The 26561-nt window shown below is 57.5% G+C and overlaps 1 protein-coding gene across 1 annotated transcript in view; it reads right to left on the bottom strand.

The window, feature by feature from the left end:
- The window catches only part of ESPL1 (extra spindle pole bodies like 1, separase), a 43196-nt gene extending 20384 nt beyond the window's left edge, over window positions 1-22812 (bottom strand). The window contains exons 1-19 of the mRNA XM_085562741.1: window positions 20789-22812; window positions 18552-19737; window positions 17988-18092; window positions 17624-17744; window positions 16442-16578; window positions 15003-15113; window positions 14057-14151; window positions 13211-13537; window positions 11862-12021; window positions 10987-11110; window positions 10404-10543; window positions 9290-9424; window positions 8332-8535; window positions 7192-7230; window positions 6670-6841; window positions 4799-4930; window positions 2363-2519; window positions 1267-1376; window positions 32-528 (exon numbers count right to left, since the gene is read on the bottom strand). Of these exons, the coding sequence (XP_085418867.1) occupies window positions 32-528; window positions 1267-1376; window positions 2363-2519; window positions 4799-4930; window positions 6670-6841; window positions 7192-7230; window positions 8332-8535; window positions 9290-9424; window positions 10404-10543; window positions 10987-11110; window positions 11862-12021; window positions 13211-13537; window positions 14057-14151; window positions 15003-15113; window positions 16442-16578; window positions 17624-17744; window positions 17988-18092; window positions 18552-19737; window positions 20789-21858 (5022 nt within the window). The 5' untranslated portion in view covers window positions 21859-22812. The remainder of the gene's footprint in view (window positions 1-31; window positions 529-1266; window positions 1377-2362; window positions 2520-4798; window positions 4931-6669; window positions 6842-7191; window positions 7231-8331; window positions 8536-9289; window positions 9425-10403; window positions 10544-10986; window positions 11111-11861; window positions 12022-13210; window positions 13538-14056; window positions 14152-15002; window positions 15114-16441; window positions 16579-17623; window positions 17745-17987; window positions 18093-18551; window positions 19738-20788) is intronic.
- Window positions 22813-26561: the final 3749 nt, after the last annotated feature.

Raw genomic sequence — 26561 nt, forward strand, 5'->3', positions numbered from 1 at the left:
CCCCAGCCCCAGGAATTCCCCTGTCCCTGACCATGTCCCTATTCCCAGGAATGTCCCCGTCCCCAGGGACGTCCCCGCGCCGCAGCCCCGCCGCCCGGACGCAGCGCCAGGCCCGCCGCGCCAGCCGGGCCCCGGCGCCGGCGCACCGCGGCAGCGCCCGCCGTGCCAGCGCCAGCGCCGGCGCCGCCTCGCCGGCCGCCGCGCACGCCCGGGCTCGTGCCAGCTGCCAGCGCAGCCCCAGCGCCGCCAGCGCCGCGTCCGAGCAGCAGGAGCAGCCGCATCCCCGGGCGTGCCTCAGGAATTCCGGGCTCTTCCAGCATTTCCCGTCCTCCTTCAGCTCCGGCGAGGCCGTCAGGGCGTCCGGCGGCTCCGGGAGCGCGGGCGGAGGAGCCGCCAGGACGGGACCCTTCAGGAATTCCTCCTCGTCCTCCCCGTCGGGAAGGGGAGCCGCGGGTTTTCTCTTCTCCAGGCGGCCCTTCCGGAGCTGGATCTTGGCACGGCGATGAGATTCCCAGAGGGGTTTGGGTTCTGGAATGGGAATTTCGGGGAGGATTTGGGGCTTGGGGTTGTGCGGGGAATGGTTCCCGGTGGGGTTGGAAGCTGGAAGGGATGGAAGGGAAAATTTGGGATTTTCCAGCCTCAAAAGCTGGATCGGACTGTTCTCAATGGACTTTAACTCTGGAGGATAATTTGGGATTTTCCAGCCTCAAAAGCTGGATCGGACTGTTCTCAATGGACTTTAACTCTGGAGGATAATTTGGGATTTTCCAGCCTCAAAAGCTGGATCGGACTGTTCTCAATGGACTTTAACTGTGGAGGGGATGGAAGGGAAAATTTGGGATTTTCCAGCCCAAAAACCTCTTCTCAATGGACTTTAACTCTGGAGGGGATGTTTGGGACTCTCTTCCCAGTGGGATTTAACCCTGGAACGAATAATTTGGGATTTTCCAGCCCAAAACCCTGGATCGGACTGTTCTCAATGGACTTTAACTCTGGAGGGGATGGAAGGGATTTTCGGGATTCTCTTCCCAGTGGGATTTAACTCTGGAAGGGATTTTTGGGATTTTCCAGCCCAAAATCCTCTTCTTAATGGACTTTAACTCTGGAGGGGATGGAAGGGAAAATTTGGGATTTTCCAGCCCAAAAAAGGGGCCCAGAAACCCGGATCCAACAGTTCCCAGATGGATTTTAACTCTCTGCAAGAAGGATGGGAATATTTGGGAATATTCCCATTCCCAGATTGGGATTCCCCCTCCCAGTGCTCACCAGTTTGGGGCTGGAGCAGGAACTGGGCGTGCTGGAGGTGGGACTGGCTCAGCTCCAGTTCCCCCTGCTGCAGCTCCAGCTGCGACTGCAGCACCAGGAACCACGTGCACCTGCGGGGAAAAACGGGGGAAAAGTGGGAAAAAATAGGAAAAAATGGGGGAAAAAACAGGGGGAAAAATGGGGAAAAAATGGGGGGGAAAATGGAGGGAAAATGGAGGGAAAATGGAGGAAAGTGGAGGGGAAATGGAGGGAAATGGAAAAATGGGGGGAAAGGGTGGAAAATGGGGGAATCATGAGGGGAAATGGGGGAAAATGGGAGAAAAAGTAGGGGGAAAATAGGGGGAAAATGAGGGAATGAGGGGAAATTGGGGGGAATGGGGAAAACTGGGCGGAAAGGGGGGAAAATTGGGGGGAAATGGGGGGAAATGGGGAAAACTGGGGGGAAATGGGGAGAAAATTGGGGGGAAATGGGGGGAAAATGGGGGGAAATGGGGGGAAAATTGGGGGGAAATGGGGGGGAAATGAGCTCCTGCCCTGCCTGGGATGTTCACTCGGCTCCTGAGCCGACAGTCCTAAAGGATCCTGATCCCAAACCCAGTGACCCCAAACCCAAACCCAGTGACCCCAGTGACCCCAATGACCCCAAACCCAGTGACCTCAGTGACCTCAATGACCCCAAACCCAATCCCAGTGACCCCAGTGCCCCCAGTTCCCCAAGACTGACCAGCGGGCGGCCTGCAGGTGTCCGGCCAGGCTCAGCCCCTCACTGCTGGTCACCATTCCCTGGTGACCCCAAAGGATCCCAGTGACCCCAATGACCCCAATCCCAATCCCAGTGACCCCAGTGACCTCAAACCCAATCCCAGTGCCCCCAGTGCCCCAGACTGACCAGCGGGCGGCCTGCAGGTGTCCAGCCAGGCTCAGCCCCTCACTGCTGGTCACCATTCCCTGGTGACCCCAAAGGATCCCAGTGACCCCAATGACCCCAAACTCAATCCCAGTGACCCCAGTAACCCCAATCCCAATCCCAGTCACCCCAAACCCAATCCCAGTGCCCCCAATCCCAATCCCAGTGCCCCCAGTGCCCCAGACTGACCAGCGGGCGGCCTGCAGGTGTCCGGCCAGGCTCAGCCCCTCGTTGCAGAAGGCCCTGGCCCTGCTCAGCACCTCGCAGTGGCCCAGCAGCGTCACCAGGCGCCGGCAGCAGCCCAGAGCGTCCCCCAGCGCCTGCCACTTGTGCACCAGCGCCGGGCCTGCGGACAGCGCCGTACTGGGAGCACTGGGAGGGACTGGGAGCACTGGGAGGGACTGGGGACCTGGCACTGGGGGCATTGGGAGGGACTGGGAGCACTGGGAGGGACTGGGAGGGACTGGGGACAGCGCCTGCCACTTGTGCACCAGCGCCGGGCCTGCGGACAGCGCCGTACTGGGAGCACTGGGAGGGACTGGGAGCACTGGGAGGGACTGGGGACCTGGCACTGGGGGCATTGGGAGGGACTGGGAGCACTGGGAGGGACTGGGGACAGCGCCTGCCACTTGTGCACCAGCGCCGGGCCTGCGGACAGCGCCGTACTGGGAGCACTGGGAGGGACTGGGAGGGACTGGGGACAGCGCCTGCCACTTGTGCACCAGCGCCGGGCCTGCGGACAGCGCCGTACTGGGAGCACTGGGAGGGACTGGGAGGGACTGGGGACAGCGCCTGCCACTTGTGCACCAGCGCCGGGCCTGCGGACAGCGCCGTACTGGGAGCACTGGGAGGGACTGGGAGCACTGGGAGGGACTGGGGACCTGGCACTGGGGGCATTGGGAGGGACTGGGAGCACTGGGAGGGACTGGGAGCACTGGGAGGGACTGGGGACAGCGCCTGCCACTTGTGCACCAGCGCCGGGCCTGCGGACAGCACCGTACTGGGAGCACTGGGAGGGACTGGGAGCACTGGGAGGGACTGGGGACCTGGCACTGGGGGCATTGGGAGGGACTGGGAGCACTGGGAGGGACTGGGAGCACTGGGAGGGACTGGGGACAGCGCCTGCCACTTGTGCACCAGCGCCGGGCCTGCGGACAGCGCCGTACTGGGAGCACTGGGAGGGACTGGGAGCACTGGGAGGGACTGGGAGGGACTGGGGACAGCGCCTGCCACTTGTGCACCAGTGCCGGGCCTGCGGACAGCGCCGTACTGGGAGCACTGGGAGGGACTGGGAGCACTGGGAGGGACTGGGGACCTGGCACTGGGAGCACTGGGAGGGACTGGGAGCACTGGGAGGGACTGGGGACCTGGCACTGGGAGCACTGGGAGGGACTGGGAGCACTGGGAGGGACTGGGAGCACTGGGAGGGACTGGGGACCTGGCACTGGGAGCACTGGGAGGGACTGGGAGCACTGGGAGGGACTGGGAGGGACTGGGGACAGCGCCTGCCACTTGTGCACCAGCGCCGGGCCTGCGGACAGCGCCGTACTGGGAGCACTGGGAGGGACTGGGAGGGACTGGGAGGGACTGGGGACAGCGCCTGCCACTTGTGCACCAGCGCCAGGCCTGCGGACAGCACCGTACTGGGAGCACTGGGAGGGACTGGGAGCACTGGGAGGGACTGGGGACCTGGCACTGGGGGCACTGGGAGGGACTGAGAGGGACTGGGGACCTGGCACTGGGGGCACTGGGAGGGACTGGGGACAGCGGGGTACTGGGAGGGACTGGGAGGGACTGGGGATGGGGAGGGGGGGATGGAGCAGGGAGGGGTCCTGGGGGGATGGAGCCATTCCCAGTGACCCCAGTCCCACCCCAGTGACCCCAGTCCCACCCCAGTGACCCCAATCCCACCCCAATGGCCCCGATCCCACCCCAGTGCCCCTAATCCCGTCCCAGTGACCCCAGTCCCACCCCAGTGACCCCAGTCCCACCCCAGTGACCCCAGTCCCACCCCGGTGACCCCAGTCCCACCCCGGTGACCCCGATCCCACCCCAGTGACCCCAGTCCCACCCCAGTGACCCCAGTCCCACCCCAATGGCCCTGATCCCACCCCAGTGACCCTGATCCCACCCCGGTGACCCCAATGGCCCCAGTCCCACCCTGGTGACCCCGATCCCACCCCGGTGACCCCGATCCCACCCCAGTGACCCCAGTCCCACCCCAATGGCCCCGATCCCACCCCAGTGACCCCGATCCCACCCCAATGGCCCCGATCCCACCCCAGTGACCCCCATCCCACCCCGCTGACCCCAGTCCCACCCCGCTGACCCCAATCCCACCCCAGTGACCCCAGTCCCACCCCGGTGACCCCAGTGGCCCCGATCCCACCCCGGTGACCCCAGTGACCCCAGTCCCACCCCAGTGACCCCGATCCCACCCCGCTGGCCCCAGTCCCACCCCAATGGCCCCAGCCCCACCCCGGTGCCCCCGATCCCACCCCGCTGACCCTGATCCCACCCCAGTGACCCCAGTCCCACCCCAGTGACCCCGATCCCACCCCGCTGACCCCAGTCCCACCCCAATGGCCCCAGCCCCACCCCGGTGCCCCCGGTGCCCCCACTGACCGCCGTCGGGGCCGGGCTCCTCGGGCGGGCGGCCGCGGGCGCTGCCCAGGACGCGGCTGCCCAGCAGGGACACCAGGACGCTCCGCAGCAGCTTCTGCGCCTCCAGCAGGGCCACCTTGGGGCTGCTCCAGCCTGGAATGCCGCGGGATCAGCACGGAATTCCCGCCCGGAATTCCGACGGGGGGTCCCCAGCCCTTCCTCCTCTTCCTACAGAATTCCAGCCTGGAATTCCACTGGGGGGTCCCCTCCTCCTCCCCCAGAATTCCAGCCTGGAATTCCACTGCAGGATCCCTTTCCCATTTCCCCATTCCCGTTTCCCTGCCCTGTTCTCATTTCCCCGTTCCCATTTCCCATTCCCCGTTCCCATGTTCCCGTTCCCATTCCCCTGCCCCATTCCCATTTCCCATTTCCTGTTCCCATATTCCCATTTCCCATTTCCTGTTCCCATTCCCATATTCCCCGTTCCCGTATTCCCGTTTCCCCATTTCCATTTCCCATTCCCAAACTCCCGTTCCCATTCCCATTTCCCTGTTCCCATTCCCATATTCCTGTTTCCCACTGCCGTATTCCCGTTTCCCCATTTCCCGTTTCCACATTCGCCGTTCCCGTATTCCCGTTCCCATTTCCCATTCCCCCGTTCCCATTTCCCTGTTCCCATTTCCCATTCCCCATTCCCGTATTCCCGTTTCCCCATTTCCCAATTCCCATTCCCGTGTTCCTGTTTCCATATTCCCCATTCCCTTTCATGCATTCCCATTTCCTATTTCCCTGTTCCCATTCCCATATTCCCGTGTTCCCATTCCCCCGTTCCCATTCCCCGTTCCCATTTCCCATTTCCCCGTTCCCATTTCCCTGTTCCCATTCCCCCATTCCCATTTCCCCGTTCCCATTTCCCCTGTTCCCATTCCCCGTTAACCGTTCCCATTTCCCCTGTTCCCATTCCCCATTCCCTGTTCCCATTTCCCTGTTCCCCCGTTCCCATTCCCCATTCCCATTCCCCCGTTCCCATTTTCCCCGTTCCCGTTCCCATTTCCCCGCTCCCATTTCCCCATTCCCATTTCCCATTTCCCCATTCCCATTCCCCATTCCCGTGTCCCCGTTTCCCATTCCCATTCCCCGTTCTCATTCACCGTTCCCATTTCCCATTCCCCATTCCCATTCCCCCGTTCCCATTTCCCCATTCCCATTTCCCATTCCCATTCCCCATTCCCATTCCCCATTCCCGTGTCCCCATTTCCCCGTTCCCCGTTCCCGTTCCCATTCCCCATTCCCCGTTCCCATTTCCCATTCCCCCATTCCCATTCCCCATTCCTGTGTCCCCATTTCCCCGTTCCCATTCCCCATTCCTATTTCCCCATTCCCATTTCCCATTTCCCCATTTCCCCGTTCCCATTTCCCCATTCCCATTTCCCATTCCCATTCCCTGTTCCCATTCCCCATTCCCGTGTCCCCATTCCCCATTCCCCATTCCCATTTCCCATTCCCCATTTCCCCGTTCCCATTCCCGTTCCCATTCCCCCATTCCCATTCCCCCATTCCCATTCCCCATTCCCATTCCCCGTTCCCATTCCCATTCCCCGTTCCCATTCCCCATTCCCGTGTCCCCATTTCCCCGTTCCCGTTCCCATTCCCCATTCCCCGTTCCCATTCCCATTCCCCCGTTCCCATTCCCCGTTCCCATTCCCCATTCCCGTGTCCCCATTTCCCCATTCCCATTCCCATTCCCCCGTTCCCATTCCCCGTTCCCATTCCCCATTCCCGTGTCCCCATTTCCCCGTTCCCATTCCCATTCCCCCGTTCCCATTCCCCGTTCCCATTCCCCATTCCCGTGTCCCCATTCCCCGTTCCCATTCCCATTCCCCCGTCCCCACCGTGCCGCCGGACGTGCTCCCGGAGCGGCGCCGCCAGCAGGGCCGGGGGCAGCTCCAGGACAGCGGCGGCCGCCTGCAGCGCCTGGGCCCGGGCCAGGAACCAGCCCCGCGTGGCCCGGCGGGCACCGGGCACCCGCAGCGCCTCCAGCAGCAGCGGCACGCCCTGCTCCGCCTGGAAAACAGGGAAAAAATGGGGAAAATGGGAAAAAACGGGAAAAAGAACGGCGAAAATGGGATTTGGGGATCATAGGCAGTGATCGCATCCCAATCCCATCATCCCATCCCAATCCCATCCCAATCCCATCATCCCATCCTAATCCCCTTCCAGCAGCAGCGGCACGCCCTGCTCCGCCTGGAAAACGGGGGAAAACAGGGAAAAAAATGGGGAAAATGGGAAAAAACGGGAAAAAGAACGGCGAAAATGGGATCTGGGGATCATAGGGAGTGATCGCATCCCAATCCCATCATCCCAGTCCTTTTATCCCATCCCAATCCCCGCGTGGCCCGGCGGGCACCGGGCACCCGCAGCGCCTCCAGCAGCAGCGGCACGCCCTGCTCCGCCTGGAAAACGGGGAAAAAAATGGGGAAAATGGGAAAAAACGGGAAAAAGAACAGCGAAAATGGGATTTGGGGATCATAGGCAGTGATCGCATCCCAATCCCATCATCCCATCCCAATCCCATCCCAATCCCATCATCCCATCCCAATCCCCTTCCAGCAGCAGCGGCACGCCCTGCTCCGCCTGGAAAACGGGGGAAAACAGGGAAAAAAATGGGGAAAATGGGAAAAAACGGGAAAAAGAACGGCGAAAATGGGATCTGGGGATCATAGGGAGTGATCGCATCCCAATCCCATCATCCCAGTCCTTTTATCCCATCCCAATCCCATCATCCCATCCCAATCCCCTTCCAGCAGCAGCGGCACGCCCTGCTCCGCCTGGGAAACGGGGAAAAAATGGGGAAAATGGGAAAAAACGGGAAAAAGAACGGCGAAAATGGGATTTGGGGATCATAGGCAGTGATCGCATCCCAATCCCATCATCCCAGTCCTTTTATCCCATCCCAATCCCATCATCCCATCCCAATCCCCTTCCAGCAGCAGCGGCACGCCCTGCTCCACCTGGAAAACGGGGGAAAAACGGGGAAAATGGGAAAAAACACAGGGAAAATGGGAAAAAATGGCAAAAAATACGGGGAAAATGGGATTTGGGGTCATGGGGGTTGAGCCCATGCCAATTCCATCCCATCTCATCCCAATCCAAGTCCTTTTATCCCAATCCCAATCCCATTCCAGCAGCAGCGCCATGCCCTGCTCTGCCTGGAAACGGGGGAAAAAAATGGGGAAAATGGGAAAAAAACTGGGAAAAAATGGGGGAAAAGAAGAGGGAAAAACTGGGGGAAAAAAGAAGGCAGGGAAAAAACCCAGGAAAAAAAACAGGAAAAGAGCAGGGAAAAAGCAGGGGAAAAGCAGGGAAAAAACAAGAAAAAAGCAGGAAAAAAAGCAGGAAAAAAACAAGACAAAAGCAGGAAAAAAGCAGGAAAAAGGCAGGAAAAAAAGTAGGAAAAAACAGAGAAAAAGCAGGGAAAAACAGAGAAAAAAGCAGGAAAAAAAAAGGGGAAAAAAGCAACTGGGGGATAAAAAGCCTGGAAAAAAGCAGGATTAGGGATCCCAGGTGGCTCCCCTCCCCCCAAGCCCCCCAGCCCACCAATCCCGATTTTTTTTTTTGGGAAAATCCCGTTTTTTTGCCTTTTTCTGGAGGCAGCAGAGCTGGCTGCGCAGCAGGAGCCGCGAGTGGTGCAGGAGCAGCCGGGAATCCTCGGAGCCTTCGGCCTCATCCGGGCAGGATTCCAGCTCCTCCAGGAAAATCTGGGAATTCCGGCCGGGATCAGGGATTGGCAGCACCCCCAGAGACACCCCGGGGGGGTTTTCCCAGGATTTTCCCAGGATTTCTGGAGGTCCCAGGACTTGTGAAGGACATTCCCGGATTTTTCCCAGGATTTGGGAAGCACATTCCCAGATTTTTCCCAGGATTTGGGAAGCACATTCCCGGATTTCCCAGAATTTGGGAAGGATATTCCCAGGATTTGGGAAGCACATTCCCAGATAATTTCCCAGGGTTTGGGAAGTGCATTCCCAGATAATTTCCCAGGATTTGGGAAGGACATTCCCAGGATTTGGGAAGCACATTCCCGGATAATTTCCCAGAATTTGGGAAATTTGGGAATGCTGGCAGTACCTGGGCGGGGCCGGGGCAGCGCAGCTCCAGCAGGATCCGGCACAGGGAATTCACCATTCCCAGATAATTTCCCAGTATTTGGGAAGCGAATTCCCAGAATTCCCAGATTTTGGGAATTCCAGCCGTACCTGGGCGGGGCCGGGGCAGCGCAGCTCCAGCAGGATCCGGTACAGGGAATTCACCATTCCCAGATAATTTCCCAGTATTTGGGAAGCACATTCCCAGAATTCCCAGATTTTGGGAATTCCAGCCGTACCTGGGCGGGGCCGGGGCAGCGCAGCTCCAGCAGGATCCGGTACAGGGAATTCACCATTCCCAGATAATTTCCCAGTATTTGGGAAGCACATTCCCAGAATTCCCAGATTTTGGGAATTCCAGCCGTACCTGGGCGGGGCCGGGGCAGCGCAGCTCCAGCAGGATCCGGCAGATCCGGCACAGGGAATTCGCCGTTGCCGCCGGATCGCCGAGGCGCCGGCACAGCGAGCGCAGCAGCAGGAAACTCTCCAGGGCCTGCAGGGGCTGGGAACGGGAAAATCCTTGGAAAAAGCCCAAAAGAATTCCAGGGAATCCCGGGAATCCCAGGAAAACGCTCCCTTGCTCTTCCTCAGCCTGAATTCTCTCTTCCTTCCTCCTCCTCCGCATCCCAAATTCCTCCTTTCTCCTCCTCATCCCAAATTTCTGTTTCCTTCTCCTCATCCCAAATTCCTCCTTCCTCCTAATCCCAAATTCCCTCTCTCCTTCCTCATCCCAAAACTCTCCTCCCTCCTCATCCCAAATTTCCTCTCTCCTTCCTCATCCCAAATCCTTTCTCCTCCTCCTCCCAAATTCCTCCTTCCTCCTCCTCATCCCAAATCTTTCTTCCTCCTAATCCCGAATTTCCTCCTCTTCATCCCAAATTCCCTCTCTTCCTCCTCATCCCAAATTCCTTCCTCCTCCTCATCCCAAATCTTTCTTCCTCCTAATCCCGAATTTCCTCTTCTTCATCCCAAATTCCCTCTCTTCCTCCTCATCCCAAATTCCTTCCTCCTCCTCATCCCAAATTCCCTCTCTTCCTCCTCATCCCAAATTCCTTCCTCCTCCTCTTCATCCCAAATTCCCTCCCTCTTCTTCCTCATCCCAAATTCCTTGTTCCTCCTCCTCATCCCAAATTTTTCCCTCTTCCTCCTCATCCCAAGCTCCTTTCCTCCTCTTCATCCCAAAACTCTCTCTTCTTCCTCTTCATCCTCCCAAACTTTTCCCCCTCTTCCTCCTCATCCCAAATTCCCTCCCTTTACCTCTTCGTCATCCCAAGTTTTTCCCTCTTCATCCTCATTCCAAAATTTTTCCCTCTTCCTCCTCATCCCAAGCTCCTTTCCTCCTCTTCATCCCAAAACTCTCTCCTCTTCCTCTTCATCCTCCCAACCTTTTCCCCTCCTCCTCATCCCAAACTCTCTCCCTCCCCCTCCTCCCCATCCCCCAGCCCCAGGAATTTCGGGAATTCCAGGAATTTCGGGATCACCTTGTCCTGGAGGCAGTAGAGCTCGGCCAGGAGCTGCAGGGAGCTCAGGGTTTGCTCGGGACTCCGAACCTCGGGAATTCCGGGATTTTCCAGCAGCTTTTTCCACAGGGAAAAGGCTTCATCCAAGGGTTTGGACAGAACTGGGGACACACGGGTCAGGCAGGGATGGGGATTCCCAAAAAAAAGCTGATCCCAAAGTGGGATCATCCTGGAGAAGTCGGTCCCAACCTCCCAGGATCCCAAAAAATCCCTTCCCAATCCAACAGGATCCCAAAAATCCCTTCCCAACCTTCCAGGATCCCAAAAATCCCTTCCTAACCTTCCAGGATCCCAAAAAACCTCTTCCCGATCTGCAGGATCCCAAAAAAATGCTTCCCAATCCAACAGGATCCCAAAAAAGCTCTTCCCAATTTAACAGCATCCCAAAAACCCCTTCCCAAACTTCCAGAATCCCACAAAATCCCTTCCCACCCCTCCAGGGTCTTCATCCATCCCAGAAAACCTCGTCATCCATCCCAAAAATCTCTTCCCACCCCTCCAGGGCCTCCATCCATCCCAGACCATCCCGAAATTCCGGGCTCACCGCGCTCGGAGCCGAGGGTGCAGCGGATCCCGAAATCCCGCGGCTCCGGCCGCTCTCCCTCGGGATCCGGATCCCGATCCCAGCCCGGCTCCGGAGCCCGGCCCCGCTGCTCCCGAGCCACACTCTGCCACAGGAAATCCTGGGAATGCCCCAAATCCCAAAAAATCCCACCCGGGTAATGCCCCAAATCCCAAAAAATCCCACCCGGGTAATGCCCCAAATCCCAAAAAATCCCACCCGGGGAATGCCCCAAGTCCCAAAAAATCCCACCCGGGGAAAGGCAGGAATCCCAAAAATCCTGGGAAAATTGCACCCAGGGAAAGGCAGGAATCCCAAAAATCCTGGAAAAATCACACCTGGGGAAAGGCAGGAATCCCAAAAATCCTGGGAAAATTGCACCCAGGGAAAGGCAGGAATCCCAAAAATCCTGGAAAAATCACACCTGGGGAAAGGCAGGAATCCCAAAAATCCTGGGAAAATTGCACCCAGGGAAAGGCAGGAATCCCAAAAATCCTGGAAAAATCACACCTGGGGAATGCCCCAAGTCCCAAAAAATCCCACCCGGGGAAAGGCAGGAATCCCAAAAATCCTGGGAAAATTGCACCCAGGGAAAGGCAGGAATCCCAAAAATCCTGGAAAAATCACACCTGGGGAACGCCCCAAATCCCAAAAAATCCGAGGAAAATTGCACCCAGGGAATGCCCCAAATCCCAAAAAATTTCCACCCAGGGAACGTCAGGAATGCCCCAAATCCCAAAAATCCTGGGAAAATCACCCCCAGGAAAGGTTTAGGACATAAAGGGAACTTTGGTATTTTCCCAAATTCCCCAAATCCCAGGAAAATTGCCAGAAAATTCCCGGAAAACCCCCGGCACCTTTTCCATCAGGGCCTCGAGGGTGCAGATGTGCAGCCAGAGCAGGGCCTGGGCGCGCTCGTCCAGGAGCTGATCCCGGATTTGGGAATTGCAGCTTTGGGAATTCTGGGCCAGCGCCTCCAGCAGCCTCAGCGCCTCCTGCACCGCGTCCAGGGCGGAGCTGCGGGGACAGGGATCCCCAAAATCCCGGGAATTCACCCCAAAATCACGGGAACAGAGCTCGGAATGGCAGGAGTGGGATGGGGGATTTGGGATAAAGGGAATGGGATTGGGATCAGCACTGGGATCAGGATTGATGAGGGATTGGGATCAGGATCAGGGCTGGGATCAGGACAGGATGGAGGAATGGGATCAGGATTGGGATCAGGATCAGGACTGGGATAGAGAATTGGGATCAGGATCAGGTCTGGGATGGAGGATCAGGATCAAGGTTGGGATCAGGATCAGGATTGGGATAGAGAATTGGGATCAGGATCAGGACTGGGATGGAGGATCAGGATCAAGGGTGGGATCAGGATCAGGACTGGGATCAGGATCTGGGATCAGGACTGGGATGGAGAATTGGGATCAGGACTGGGATGGAGAATTGGGATCAGGATTGGGATCACCAGGACTAAAATCAGGATTGGGATCAGGATCAGGACTGGGATGGAAGACTGAGATCAGGATCAGGGCTGGAATCAGGATTAAAATCAGGATTGGGATCAGGATCAGGGTTGGGATGAAAGATCAGGATCAGGGTTGGGATCGGGATCAGGATCAGGGTCGTGATCAGGATCAGGATCAGGATCAGCACCCACCAGTCGGTGTGGCCGCTGAAGCTCTGGCTGCACAGGAGCTGGGCTGGGATCAGGATCAGGGTTGGGATCAGGATCAGGGTGGGATCAGGATCAGGATTGGGATGAAGGATCAGGTTCAGGATCAGGATCAGGATCAGGATCAGGATCAGGATCAGGATCAGGATCAGGATCAGCACCCACCAGTCGGTGTGGCCGCTGAAGCTCTGGCTGCACAGGAGCTGGGCTGGGATCAGGGTTGGGATGAAGGATCGGGATCAGGGTTGGGATCGGGATCAGGGTTGTGATCAGGATCAGGATTGGGATGAAGGATCAGGATCAGGATCAGGATCAGGATCAGGATCAGGATCAGGAGCAGCACCCACCAGTCGGTGTGGCCGCTGAAGCTCTGGCTGCACAGGAGCTGGGCTGGGATCAGGATCAGGGTTGGGATGAAGGATCGGGATCAGGGTTGGGATCGGGATCGGGGTTGTGATCAGGATCAGGATCAGGATCAGGGTTGTGATCAGGATCAGGATCAGGATCAGGATCAGGATCAGGAGCAGCACCCACCAGTCGGTGTGGCCGCTGAAGCTCTGGCTGCACAGGAGCTGCCCCAGCTCCAGCAGCGCCGCCGCCCTGGGCAGGCTCCGGCCGGGGTCCGGCATTCCCGGGGGGTCGCGGCCGCCCCCCGGATCCCGGAATCCCGGCGGATCCCAGGCTCCCTCGGGGTCCCAGAGGCCCAGCAGGTCGCAGAGGACGTTGTAGCGCTCCGGCCCCGTGGGGCCTCGCAGGGATTTGTAGGCCTGGAGCTCGGCCAGCAGCAGGAGCAGCACGGTGTCCCCGGACAGGGCTCGGGAATGGGATCGGGATTGGGACTCCAGGGCGTCCCGCAGGGTCCTGGGGAACGGCGGGATTTGGGTGGGGTTACGGCCTGGGAGGGAGCTCCGACCCCATCCCACCCTCCCTGGCCTCGGGAGGATCCTGAGTCCCCCTCCCAATCCCATCCCATTCCCTCCATCCCATTCCAATCCCATTCCCCCATCCCAGCCCATCCCAATCCCAGCCCATCCCATCCCCTCCACCCTAATCCTCTCCTCCAAATCCCCAATCCTCATTCCCCCATCCCAAACCCCAAATTCCCATTCCCGATCACAAATCCCCATTCCCCATCCCTGAATCCTCAAACCCAAACCCCCAGTTCCCCATCCCAAATCCCCATTCCCCAATCCTCCCATCTAAGATCCCCATTTTCTGATGCCAAATCCCCATTCCCAAACCCCAAACCCCCAATCCCCCAGCCCCAATCCCAAACTCCAAACCCCCAATCCCCCACCCCAAACCCCCATCCCAAATCCTTATTCCCAAACCCCAAATCCGCATTCCCTGATCCCAAATCCCAATCCCAAACCCCCTCACCGCAGCCGCAGCTCCTCCGCTCCCTCTTTGGCCGCCTCCATCTTGATCCTGGCCCAGAGCGCCACCGGCTCGGCCACCAGGGAGCCGGGGATGGGCTGGGAATGGTGGGAGAGTGTCCCCAAATCCTTGGGAATTGTCCCCAGTCCCCAGAAACGTGTCCCCGCTCCCCAGGAATGTGTCCCTGGGAATTGTCCCCAATACCAGGAACGTGTCCCCAGTTCCCAGGAACGTGTCCCTGGGAACTGTCCCCAAACCCCAGGAATTGTCCCCAGGAACATGTCACAGGGAATTATCCCCAATCCCAGGGAATTGTCCCCAGTCCCAGGGAATTGTCCCCACCCCCAGGAACATGTCCCCAGTCCCCAGGGAAGTGTCCCCAATCCCCAGGAATGTGTCCCTGGGAATTGTCCCCACTCCCAGGAAGTGTCCCCAATGCCAGGAATTGTCCCCACCCCAGGGAATTGTCCCCAATGCCAGGAATTGTCCCCACTCCCAGGGAATTGTCCCCAATCCCACGAATTGTCCCCACCCCAGGGAAGTGTCCCCAATCCCCAGGAATGTGTCCCCAATCCCAGGGAATGTGTCCCCACACCTCAGGAACGTGTCCCTGGGAATTGTCCCAATCCCAGGAATTGTCCCCACTCCCAGGGAAGTGTCCCCAATCCCAGGAATTGTCCCCAGTCCCAGGGAAGTGTCCCCAGTCCCAGGGAACATGTCCCCAGCCCTCAGGAATGTGTCCCAGGGAAGTGTCGCCACCCCAGGGAAGTGTCCCCAATCCCAGGGAAGTGTCCCCAATCCCAGGAATTGCCCCAATCCCAGGAATTGCCCCAATCCCAGGAAGTGTCGCCACCCCAGGGAAGTGTCGCCACCCCAGGGAAGTGTCCCCAATCCCAGGGAAGTGTCCCCAATCCCAGGAATTGCCCCAATCCCAGGAAGTGTCCCCCACCTGGCCGTGTGTCCCCAGGGCCAGCAGCCACTGGGCCACGGCGTCCAGGGCGCGCTCGGGCCGGCCGCGGCAGCGCCAGGCCTCCACCTGCAGCCGGAAGCACCTGTGGAGCTGGGGGGGACGGGACGTCGGGAATCCGGAGCCTCGGGGGTCCCCGGGATCCCAGATCCCCAGGGATCCTGGCATTCCCAGTGATCCCAGTGTGCCCAGTGATCCCAGTATCCCCAGGGATCCCAGTACCCCCAGGGATCCCAGTACCCCCAGTGTGCCCAGGGATCCTGGCATTCCCAGTGATCCCAGTATGCCCAGTGATCCCAGTATCCTCAGGGATCCCAGTACCCCCAGTATCCCCAGGGATCCTGGCATTCCCAGTGATCCCAGTATGCCCAGTGATCCCAGTATCCTCAGGGATCCCAGTACCCCCAGTATGCCCAGGGATCCTGGCATTCCCAGTATGCCCAGTGATCCCAGTATCCTCAGGGATCCCAGTACCCCCAGTATCCCCAGGGATCCCGGATCCCCAGAGATCCCAGTGTGCCCAGGGATCCTGGCATTCCCAGTGATCCCAGTATGTCCAGTGATCCCAGTATCCTCAGGGATCCCAGTACCCCCAGTATGCCCAATGATCCCAGTACTCCCAGTGTGCCCAGGGATCCTGGCATTCCCAGTGATCCCAGTATGCCCAGTGATCCCAGTATCCTAAGGGATCCCAGTACCCCCAGTATGCCCAATGATCCCAGTACTCCCAGTGTGCTCAGGGATCCTGGCATTCCCAGTGATCCCAGTATGCCCAGTGAGCCCAGTATGCCCAGGGATCCTGGGATCCCAGTATCCCCAGTACGCCCAGTGATCCCAGCATGCCCAGGGATCCCAATGTGCCCAGGGATCCCAGTAGCCCATACCAATACCCCCAGTAGCCCATCCCACTACCCCCAGTAGCCCACCCCAATATCCCCAGTATCCCCCAGTACCCCATCCCAGTACCCCCTGTACCCTATCCCAGTACTCCCAGTGCTCCCAGTACCCACAGTAGCCCATCCCAGTATTCCTAGTGCCCATCCCAGTACTCCCAGTGCCCATCCCGGTACTCCCAGTGCTCCCAGTACCCACAGTAGCCCATCCCAGTGCCTCCAGTGCCCATCCCAATATCCACAGTGCCCATCCCAGTACCCCCAGTAACCCATCCCAGTACTCCCAGTGCCCATCCCAGTACTCCCAGTAACCCATCCCAGTACTCCCAGTAACCCATCCCAGTACTCCCAGTGCCCATCCCAGTACTCCCATTGCTCCCAGTACCCACAGTAGCCCATCCCAGTATTCCCAGTGCCCATCCCAGTGCCCCCGGTGCCCATCCCAATATCCCCAGTGCCCATCCCAGTGCCCCCAGTGCCCATCCCAGTATTCCCAGTGCCCATCCCAGTATCCCCAGTGCCCCGTACCCGCTCCGGGCTGACCCCGGCCCAGCTGTAGCCGTGTCTGGCCAGCACCGCCCGGCACAGGGGCTCGCACACGGCTCCGGCCGCTTCCGGAACCTTCCGGGCCTGCAGGGCCTGGCCCAGGCGCAGCGCGGCCGCAGCTGCGTCCGGAGGGACAGAGTGACCACGGGGACAGCGAGGGGACACCGAGTGACCACCACCACCCCCGGACACAGAGTGACCACGGGGACAGCAAGGGGACAGTGAGTGACCAACGCCCCCGGACAGAGTGACCACGGGGACAGCAAGGGGACACCGAGTGACCACCACCACCCCTGGACACAGAGTGACCACGGGGACAGCGAGGGGACACCGAGTGACCACCCCCGGACACAGAGTGACCACGGGGACAGCGAGGGGACACCGAGTGACCACCACCACCCCCGGACACAGAGTGACCACGGGGACAGTGAGGGGACACAGAGTGACCAACCCCAGACACAGAGTGACCACGGGGACAGCGAGGGGACACCGAGTGACCAACCCCGGACACAGAGTGACCACAGGGACAGTGAGGGGACACAGAGTGACCAACCCCGGACACAGAGTGACCACGGGGACAGTGAGGGGACACCGAGTGACCAACCCCGGACACAGAGTGACCACGGGGACAGTGAGGGGACACAGAGTGACCAACCCCGGACACAGAGTGACCACGGGGACAGTGAGGGGACACCGAGTGACCAACGCCCCCGGACACAGAGTGACCACGGGGACAGCGAGGGGACACCGAGTGACCACCACCACCCCCGGACACAGAGTGACCACGGGGACAGCGAGGGGACACAGAGTGACCAACGCCCCCGGACACAGAGTGACCACGGGGACAGCGAGGGGACACAGAGTGACCAACCCCGGACACAGAGTGACCACGGGGACAGCGAGGGGACACAGAGTGACCACCCCCAGACACAGAGTGACCACGGGGACAGCGAGGGGACAGTGAGTGACCCCTGGGGACACCGCAGTGACCACCCCCCAGACACCAAGTGACCCCCTGGACACGAGAACTGTGGTGGCACTGACCACTGGGGACAGGGGGACAGAGACAGGGGGTGGCACTGACCACTGGGGACAGGGGGACAGAGACAGGGGGTGGCACTGACCACTGGGGACAGGGGGACGGGGACAGGGGGTGGCACTGACCGGTGACATCGAGGAACTTGCCCCTCTCGGCCTCGGGCAGCCCCTCCAGCCCCTCCAGCATCCAGGTGATGCTCTGGACACAGCTGGAGGTCACCTGGGCCAGCTCCGGCCACTCCGAGGCCTGCGGGGACACCGAGGGTCAGCCGGGACCCCAGAGCCCCGGGGGACATGGCAGGACCCCCCATCCCCCAAATTCTGACCCCACATCCCAGGGAAGAAACTTCCAGAACCCCCAAAAGAAGGCTCCATCCCCAAATCCCATGGAAAAGGCTCCCAGAGTGGATCCACCCCAAAATTCCAGCCCCACACCCCCCGGGAGAAGCGCCATCCCAAAATTCCAGCCCCCAGGGATGCAGATCCATGCCTGGCAGCGCTGGAAGATTTCATGGATGGCATTGGAGAAGAGCTGGAGACCCTGGAACAGCAGCTGCGTCACCAGCACCTGATCCTGGATGGAGTCTGCAGGGACCTTGGAAAAACGGGATTTGGGAATGCTGGGAATGGGGAAAATGGGATTTGGGAATGGGGGAAATGGGGAAAATGGGATTTGGGAATGCTGAGAATGGGAAAAATGGCATAAATGGCATTTGGGAATGGGGAAATGGGATTTGGGGTCCAGGAAAGGGGAAAAAGCAGGATGTAGGGATTCAGGAACTCCAGGAGCTGCTTCTGGGATGAAGAAAAATGGGATTTGGGACTCCCCAAACTCCAGGAGCTGCTGCTGGGATGGAGAAAAGTGGGATTTGGGGTGGAGGGAAGGGGAAAAGTGGGATTTGGTGTTCAGGAACTCTGTGAGCTGCTGCCAGGATGGAGAAAAGTGGGATTTGGGACTCCCCAAACTCCAGGAGCTGCTGGGAGCAGCACGGAGCGACCCAGAGGAGGAATTCCAGGGAATCCCAACCTTCCTCCTCTTCCTCCTCCTCCTCACCTGGGCCAGCAGCCGCCGCAGCGCCCGGGCGTGGCCCTGGCAGAAGCCACAAATCCCGGGAATCTCCTGGCGGCCGAGGGGCAGCTCCCGGCTCCGGCCCAGCACCTCCCCGAGCTGCGCCAGCACCAGCTGGGAACATTCCAGCAGCGCCCACAGGATCCTTCCGGAACATTCCCGAAATTCCAGCGCCGCCGCCGCCCGCTGCAGGGCCGGCCCCACGGCCGCCAGGCCGGACGCGCCTTTGGTCAGCGCCCGGCTCAGCTGGATCCCGGCGGCCAGCAGCTCCAGAGGGGCTTCCAGGGAATTCCGGGCTTCCAGGGCATTCCCAGTTCTCAGAGGATTCCCAGTTCCCAAAGAATTCCCAGCTCTCAGAGGATTCCCAGCTCCCAAGGAATTTTCAGCTTCCAGAGGATTTCCATCTCCCAGGGAATTCCCAGCTCTCAGAGTATTCCGATCTCCCAGGGAATTCCCAGCTCTCAGAGCATTCCCAGCTTCCAGAGGATTTCCATCTCCCAGGGAATTCCCACCTCCTAGAGAACTTTTAGCTCCCGGAGAATTCCCGGCTCTCAGAGGATTCCCAGCTTCCAGAACATTCCCATCTCCCAGAGTACTCCCACCTCCCAAGGAACTCTGATCTCCCAGACAATTCCCATCTCCCGTGGAATTCCCATCTCCCATGGAATTCCCAACTCCCAGGAAAGTTCTGGCTTCCTCCAGAGCCTCCAGGGCCTGGCGGTGCCGCCGGGCCTGGCAGAGGAGGCGGCAGCGCTGCAGGGAGAGCTCCAGGAAGCAGAGGGAAAGCCGGAGATCCGGGGGATGATCCGGGGGATGATCCCGAGCCTCATCCCGCAGGGAATGCCGGAGATCCGGGGGATGATCCCGAGCCTCATCCCGCAGGGAATGCCGGAGATCCGGGGGATGATCCCGAGCCTCATCCCGCAGGGAATGCCGGAGATCCGGGGGATGATCCCGAGCCTCGTCCCGCAGGGAATGCCGGAGATCCGGGGGATGATCCGGGGAATGATCCCGAGCCTCATCCCGCAGGGAATGCCGGAGATCCGGGGGATGATCCGGGGGATGATCCCGAGCCTCATCCCGCAGGGAATGCCGGAGATCCGGGGGATGATCCGGGAGATGATCCCGAGCCTCGTCCCGCAGAGCATCCAGCAGGAATTCCTGCAGCTGCCTGAGGGACAGGGAAAATTTAACCCAGTGAAAATGTCATTTAACACAGTGAAAACTGCATTGGACAGAGCGAAAACTTTAACAGAGTGAAAATCTAGATTGAAAATTTAACAGAGTGGAAATTTAACACAGAGAAATTTTCACGGAACAGAGTGAAAATTGGACAGTGAAAATTTAACAGAGGGAAAATGTAAGAGTGAAAATTGGACACAGTGAGAATTTCATTGGACAGAGTGAAAGAGGAAAAGAGTGAAAATTTAACAGTTTTTCATTGAATTTTGAATTTTTTTGAGGTGAAATTTGAATTTTTTGGAGGTGAATTTACCAAATTTTCCCTGCTCACCTGGCCAGGAAGAATCCCTAAAGAGGGTGGATTTTTGAATTTTTTGGTGATGAATTTTTGAATTTTTTTGAGCCAAATTTTTGAATTTTTTGGAGATGAATTTTGATATTTTTAGAGGTGAATTTTTTAAGTTTTTGGGGGTGAATTTTTGAATTTGTTGGGGGTGAATTTTTGAATTTTTTTGGAGATGAATTTTGAATTTTTTGGGGGTGAATTTTTGGAGATGAATTTTTGAATTTTTTGGGGGTGAATTTTTGAATTTTTTTGAGCCAAATTTTTGAATTTTTTTGAGATGAATTTTGAATTTTTTGGGGGTGAATTTTTGAATTTTTTTTGAGCCAAATTTTTGAATTTTTTTGGAGATGAATTTTTCATTTTTTTGTGGTAAATTTTTGAATTTTTTGGAGGTGAATTTTTCATTTTGGAGATGAATTTTCAATTTTTTAGAGGTGGATTTTTGAATTTTTTTGGAGGTGGATTTATGAATTTTCTGGGGATGAATTTTGAATTTTTTTGTGGTAAATTTTTGAATTTTTTGAAGGCGAATTTTTCAATTTTTTGGAGATGAATTTTCAATTTTTTGGAGATGAATTTTCAATTTTTTGGTGATGAATTTTTGAATGTGAATTTTTGGAGGTGAATTTTTCAATTTTTTTGAGGCGAATTTTTTAATTTTTTGTCAATAAATTCACTGAATTTCCCCTCTCACCTGGCCAGGAAGATCGGGCACGCCGCCCGCTGACTCCAGTAGAGCGCGGCGGCCGTGGCCGCGTGCCGGGCGGTGTCCGAGGTGAGGAACGGCGGCCGGAACGATTCCGGCGTTGGCCATTCCCGATCCCGGCCTTCCAACAGCACTAGGAACCGCAGCGCTCTCATCCTGGCCGCCAGCACCGCCCTGCCTTCCTCCCGCGGCCGTTCCGGGCCGGCCAAATTCGGCGCAGCCCTCCACAGCACCCCGAAAGCGCCGCGGGCCACGGCGGCCCAATCGCCGTCGCGGCGGCCGCGCCGCAGCCGCGCCCGCAGCAGCTCGGCCGCGCCCCAGGCGTGGCGTCCCGCCCAGGGCGCGGCGTTCCGCAGCACGTGGAATAAAATCTTCTCCAGGTAGAGCTGCGGAGGGTCGGGCAGCAGCGCCAGGTACCCTTGGGCGGCCTCCTGGGCCAGGGCCAGCAGCCGGGCGCCCTGGGCCGGCGAGCCGCCGGGCCGGGCCAGCTCGGCCGTGCAGGCGCGGAGGGCGCGGTCGCAGGCGGCCAGGCGGCGGGAGCGGGGCGGGGAGGGGTTCCGGAGGCTTTCCTGGGGGAAAAAGAGGGAATTCGGGGTTATTTCCCGGGAAAAGAGGGGTTTGGGATCAGAGCTGGGATCCTCGGAGTGAATTTCCTGGGGAAAAAGGGATTTGGGATCAGGATAAAACCCTTCAGGGTTTATTTCCTTGGAAAAGAGGGATTTGGGATCAGAGCAGGGATCCTCAGAGTGAATTTCCTGGGAAAAGAGGGGTTTGGGATCAGAGCAGGGATCCTCAAAGTGAATTTCCTTCAAAAAGAGGGATTTGGAATGAGGATAAAACCCTTCAGGGGTAATTTCCCAGGAAAAGAGGGATTTGAGATCAGAGTAGGGATCCTCAGAGTGAATTTCCTGGGAAAAGAGGGGTTTGGGATCAGAGCTGGCATCCTCAGAGTGAATTTCCTGGGGAAAAAGGGATTTGGGATCAGAGATGGGATCCTCGGAGTGAATTTCCTGGGGAAAAAGGGATTTAGGATCACTGCAGAAACCGTCAGGGGCCATTCGCTAGGAAAAGAGGGGTTTGGGATCAGAGCTGGGATCCTCAGAGTGAATTTCCTTCAAAAAGAGGGATTTGGGATCAGGATAAAACCCTTCAGGGGTAATTTCCCAGGAAAAGAGGGATTTGGGATCAGAGATGGGATCCTCAGAGTGAATTTCCTGGGGAAAAAGGGATTTGGGATCACTGCAGAAACTGTCAGGGATCATTCGCTAGGAAAAGAGGGATTTGGGATCAGGATAAAACCCTTCAGGGTTTATTTCCTTGGAAAAGAGGGATTTTGGATCAGAGCAGGGATCCTCAGGTCGTTTTCTGGGAAAAGAGGGATTTGGGATCAGGATAAAACCCTTCAGGGGTTATTTCCTTGGAAAAGAGGAATTTGGGATCAGAGCTGGCATCCTCAGAGTGAATTTCCCGAGAAAAGAGGGGTTTGGGATCAGAGCTGGGATCCTCAGAGTGAATTTTCTTTGAAAAGACTGATTTGGAATCGGGGCCGAGACCACCAGGGGTCATTTCCTTCAAAAAGAGGGATTTGGGATCACTGCAGGGATCCTCACGGGGTATTTCCGGGGAAAAGAGGGATTTGGGATCAGGATAGGGACCCTCAAGGGTTATTTCCTGGGAAAAAAAGGGATTTGGGATCAGAGCTAAAACCTTCAGGGGTTATTTCCTTGGGAAAGGGAAAACTGGGATCAGAGCTAAGAGCCTCAGGGGTCCCACAGTGGGATCCCGAGGTTTTCCTGAGGAAAAGCAGGATCAGAGCCCCGGATCCCGAGGTTTTCCTGAGGAAAAGCGGGATCAGCCCCTCCTGGCTCACCTGGATCTTCTCCAGGCGCTCCTCGATGCCGGCCCAGCCATCCGTGTCTCCGTCCTGTCCAGCATTCCCGTCTTTTCCATTATTCCCGTCTTTTCCATCTTGTCCATCTTTCCCGGCCATCCCGGGGGCTTCTTGTGTGTGATGCGGGGCTGGGGGGGCAAGGAGAGGTGTGGGACCCCCAGAACCCCCAAATCCAGAGCCCCAAAATCCCCCAGACCCCAAATCCAGACCCCCCAAATCCCCCAAAACCAGACCCCCAAACAGAGCCCCAAATCCCCCAAATCCAGAGCCCCACATCCCCCAAATCCAGAGCTCCCAAATCCCCCAGAATCCCAAAATCCACAGAACCCCCAAAACCCCTCAGACGCTCCAAACCAGACCCCCAAATCCCCCAGACCCCCCCAAACCAGACCCCCAAATCCAGAGCCCCCAGACCCCCCATACCCACTTCCTGACGCCCCCAGCCCCATTTCCAGCCCCATTGAGGGTCCCCAGCCCCACTCCTCACTCCCCATAGACCCCCAGTCCCCCTTTCCCTCACCCCACAGCCCTCCTGCCTCTCCCCGTCCTCACCGACCCTTCCCGGCTCCCTGAGGGGGTCTCGGCACCCCAAATTGCCCCAAAATTGGCCAAATTTGCCCCAAATTCCCCCCAGTCCGCCCCCCAACCCTCACGCTGCGCTGCTGCTCCGCCAGAGGGGGGAGCCTCCCGCGCGCGCGTTCAAACCGCGGCTGCAGCCAATCAGCGCGCGGCACCGCCCCCGGCGCCCAATCAGCGCGCGGCACCCTCACGCAGCGTCCAATCAGTGTGCGGCACCCTCACGAAGCGCCCAATCAGCGTGCGGCACCTCCCCGCCGCGGGACCTCACGGGAGTTGTAGTCCGCGCTGGGGCATGCGCGGTTCTGGGCAATGGTGGGCGGGGTCAGCGCGGTGGGGCGTGGCCTGGGGGGAAGGCGGGGGTTTGGGGTGGTGACGTCACGCGGTGTCACACAGTGTCCCCTCAGTGTCACACGGTGTCACACGGTGTCACAGAGTGTCCCATAATGTCCCTCAGGGTCCCCGTGTCCCCTCGGGGGTGGCACCGTGTCCCTCAGTGTCCCTCTGTCCCCTCCATGTCCCCGTGTCCCTCTGTCCTTGTGTCCCTCAGTGTCCCTCACTGTCCCCTCTCTGTCCCCATGTCCGTCTGTCCTTGTGTCCGTCTGTCTGTCTGTGCCCTCTCTGTCCCTCTGTGTCCCTCAGTGTCCCCTGTCCCTCTGTCCCTCTGTCCCCTCTCTGTCCCTCTGTCCCCTCTCTGTCCCTCTGTCCCCTCTCTGTCCCCCTGTCCCTCTGTCCCTCTGTCCCCTCTGTCCCTGTGTCCCCTCTCTGTCCCCTCTGTCCCTCTGTCCCTCTGTCCCTCTGTGTCCCCTGTCCCCTCAGTGTCCCTCTGTCCCTCTGTCCCCTCTGTCCCCTCTCTGTCCCTCTGTCCCTCTGTCCCTCTGTCCCTCTGTCCCTCTGTCCCCCTGTCCCTGTGTCCCCTCTGTCCCTCTGTCCCTCTGTCCCCCTGTCCCTCTGTCCCTGTGTCCCCTCTGTCCCTCTGTCCCTGTGTCCCCCTGTCCCTCTGTCCCTCTGTCCCCCTGTCCCCTCTCTGTCCCCCTGTCCCTCTGTCCCCCTGTCCCCTCTCTGTCCCTCTGTCCCTCTGTCCCTCTGTCCCTCTGTCCCCCTGCCCCCGTGCGCTGCAGTTCCCGCCGCTGCCGCCAGGCGGAGCTTTTGGGGCGCCCCCAAGAACAGAGGCCGGAATTGAGCGGATAAAATTTAAATAAACTGAAATAAATGAAAGTGTAAATCAATTAAATGAAAATGTAAATCAATTAAAATAAACGAAAATGTAAATAAATTAAATGAAAATGTAAGTAAATTAAAATCAATGAAAATGTAAACAATTAAAAATGTAAATAAATTAAAATAAATAAAAATGTAAATAAATTAAAATTATTCCTCTCGACTGAAGCGCCTCCAGGAACATTCCAGACAGGCAATGTTTAATTTAATTTAATTTAGGATCCATTCTCACCCTAATATCTCCCATTTAGTTCAATTTAATTTAATTTAATTTAACCTAATTTGATTTAATGTAATTTAATTAATCTAGGATCCATTCCCACCCCAATACCCCCCATTTAATTTAATTTAACCTAATTTGATTTAATGTAATTTAATTAATCTAGGATCCATTCCCACCCCAATACCCCCCATTTAATTTAATTTAACCTAATTTGATTTAATGTAATTTAATTAATCTAGGATCCATTCCCACCCCAATATCTCCCATTTATTTTAATTTAACTGAATTTAATTTAGGATCCATTCCCACCCCAAAATCTCAAAGGTTCCTTCCCAGGAGATCTCCAAGGTCCCTTCCAACCATTCCAGATTTGAGACTCAAACCAGGACACCTCCAAGGTTCCTTCCAAGGAGACCTCCAAGATCCCTTCCTTGGAGACCCCCAAGGTTCCTTCCAAGGAGACCTCCAAGATCCCTTCCTTGGAGACCCCCAAGGTTCCTTCCAAGGAGACCTCCAAGGTCCCTTCCCAGGAGACCCCCAAGGTCCCTTCCCAGGACACCTCCAAGGTTCCTTCCCAGGAGATCTCCAAGGTCCCTTCCAACCATTCCAGGTTTGAGACTCAAACCAGGACACCTCCAAGGTCCCTTCCCAGGAGATCTCCAAGATCCCTTCCCAGGACACCTCCAAGGTTCCTTCCTGGGAGACCTCCACAGTCCCTTCCAACCCTTCCACCGCCCCAGGTGCCCTCAGTGGAGGTCAGCTCCTGCTCCTGGCGCCGTGGCCGCGCTCGCTCTGCTCCGCGCCACCATCCCAACCGTTCCACCCGTCTGGGCCTTCTCGAACTTGGATGAGTTGGAAACCCACCCAAAACCTCGCTGGGTCCTCTCGAACTTGGAATTTGGAAACCCACCCAAAACCTCGCTGGGCCTTCTCAAACTTGGACGAGTTGGAAACCCACCCAAGACCTCGCTGGGCCTTCTCGAATTTGGGCGAGTTGGAAACCCACCCAAAACCTCACTGGGCCTTCTCCAACTTGGAATTTGGAAACCCACCCAAGACCTCGCTGGGTCTTCTTGAACTTGGAATTTGGAAACCCACCCAAAACCTCTCTGGGTCTTCTCAAATTTGGGCGAGTTGGAAACCCACCCAAGACCTCGCTGGGCCTTCTCCAACTTGGAATTTGGAAACCCACCCAAGACCTCGCTGGGCCTTCTCCAACTTGGAATTTGGAAACCCACCCAAGACCTCGCTGGGCCTTCTCCAACTTGGAATTTGGAAACCCACCCAAGACCTGCTCCGCTGTTGGCCGGGGGAGCGGGCCCGGCACATTCGCGGGGTCCAACGCCGGCGGCTGAGACGAGGGGGTTTGGGATGGATTTTGGAGTTACAGATGTGCTCTGGAGGTCACAGAGCCTCCATGAGGAGGATTCTGAAAATCGTTAAAAATCTCCCCTCCTAATGACAAAATTTGGGAAGATTTCTGAAATTAAAGCCATGGAGAGCCTCCACCAGGAGGATTCTCCGAATTTCTGAAGATTCACCCCATCTTAATGACAAAATTTGGGAAGATTTCTGAAATTAAAGCTCTGTTCTGGAGGCCAGAGATCCTCCATGAGGAGGATGCTTCAAATCTTTAAAATTCTCCCCTCCTAATGACAAAATTTGGGAAGATTTCTGAAATTAAAGCCATGGAGAGCCTCCAGCAGGAGGATTCTTCAAATCCTTAAAGATTCTCCCTTCTTAATGACAAAATTTGGGAAGATTTCTGAAATTAAAGCCATGGAGAACCTCCAGCAAGAGGATTCTGAAAATTCTCCCCTGCTAATGACAAAATTTGGGGACATTTCTGG

Source organism: Lonchura striata, chromosome 29, assembly GCF_050655825.1.
Source record: "Lonchura striata isolate lonStrDom1 chromosome 29, ASM5065582v1, whole genome shotgun sequence".
Lineage (NCBI taxonomy): Eukaryota > Metazoa > Chordata > Aves > Passeriformes > Estrildidae > Lonchura > Lonchura striata.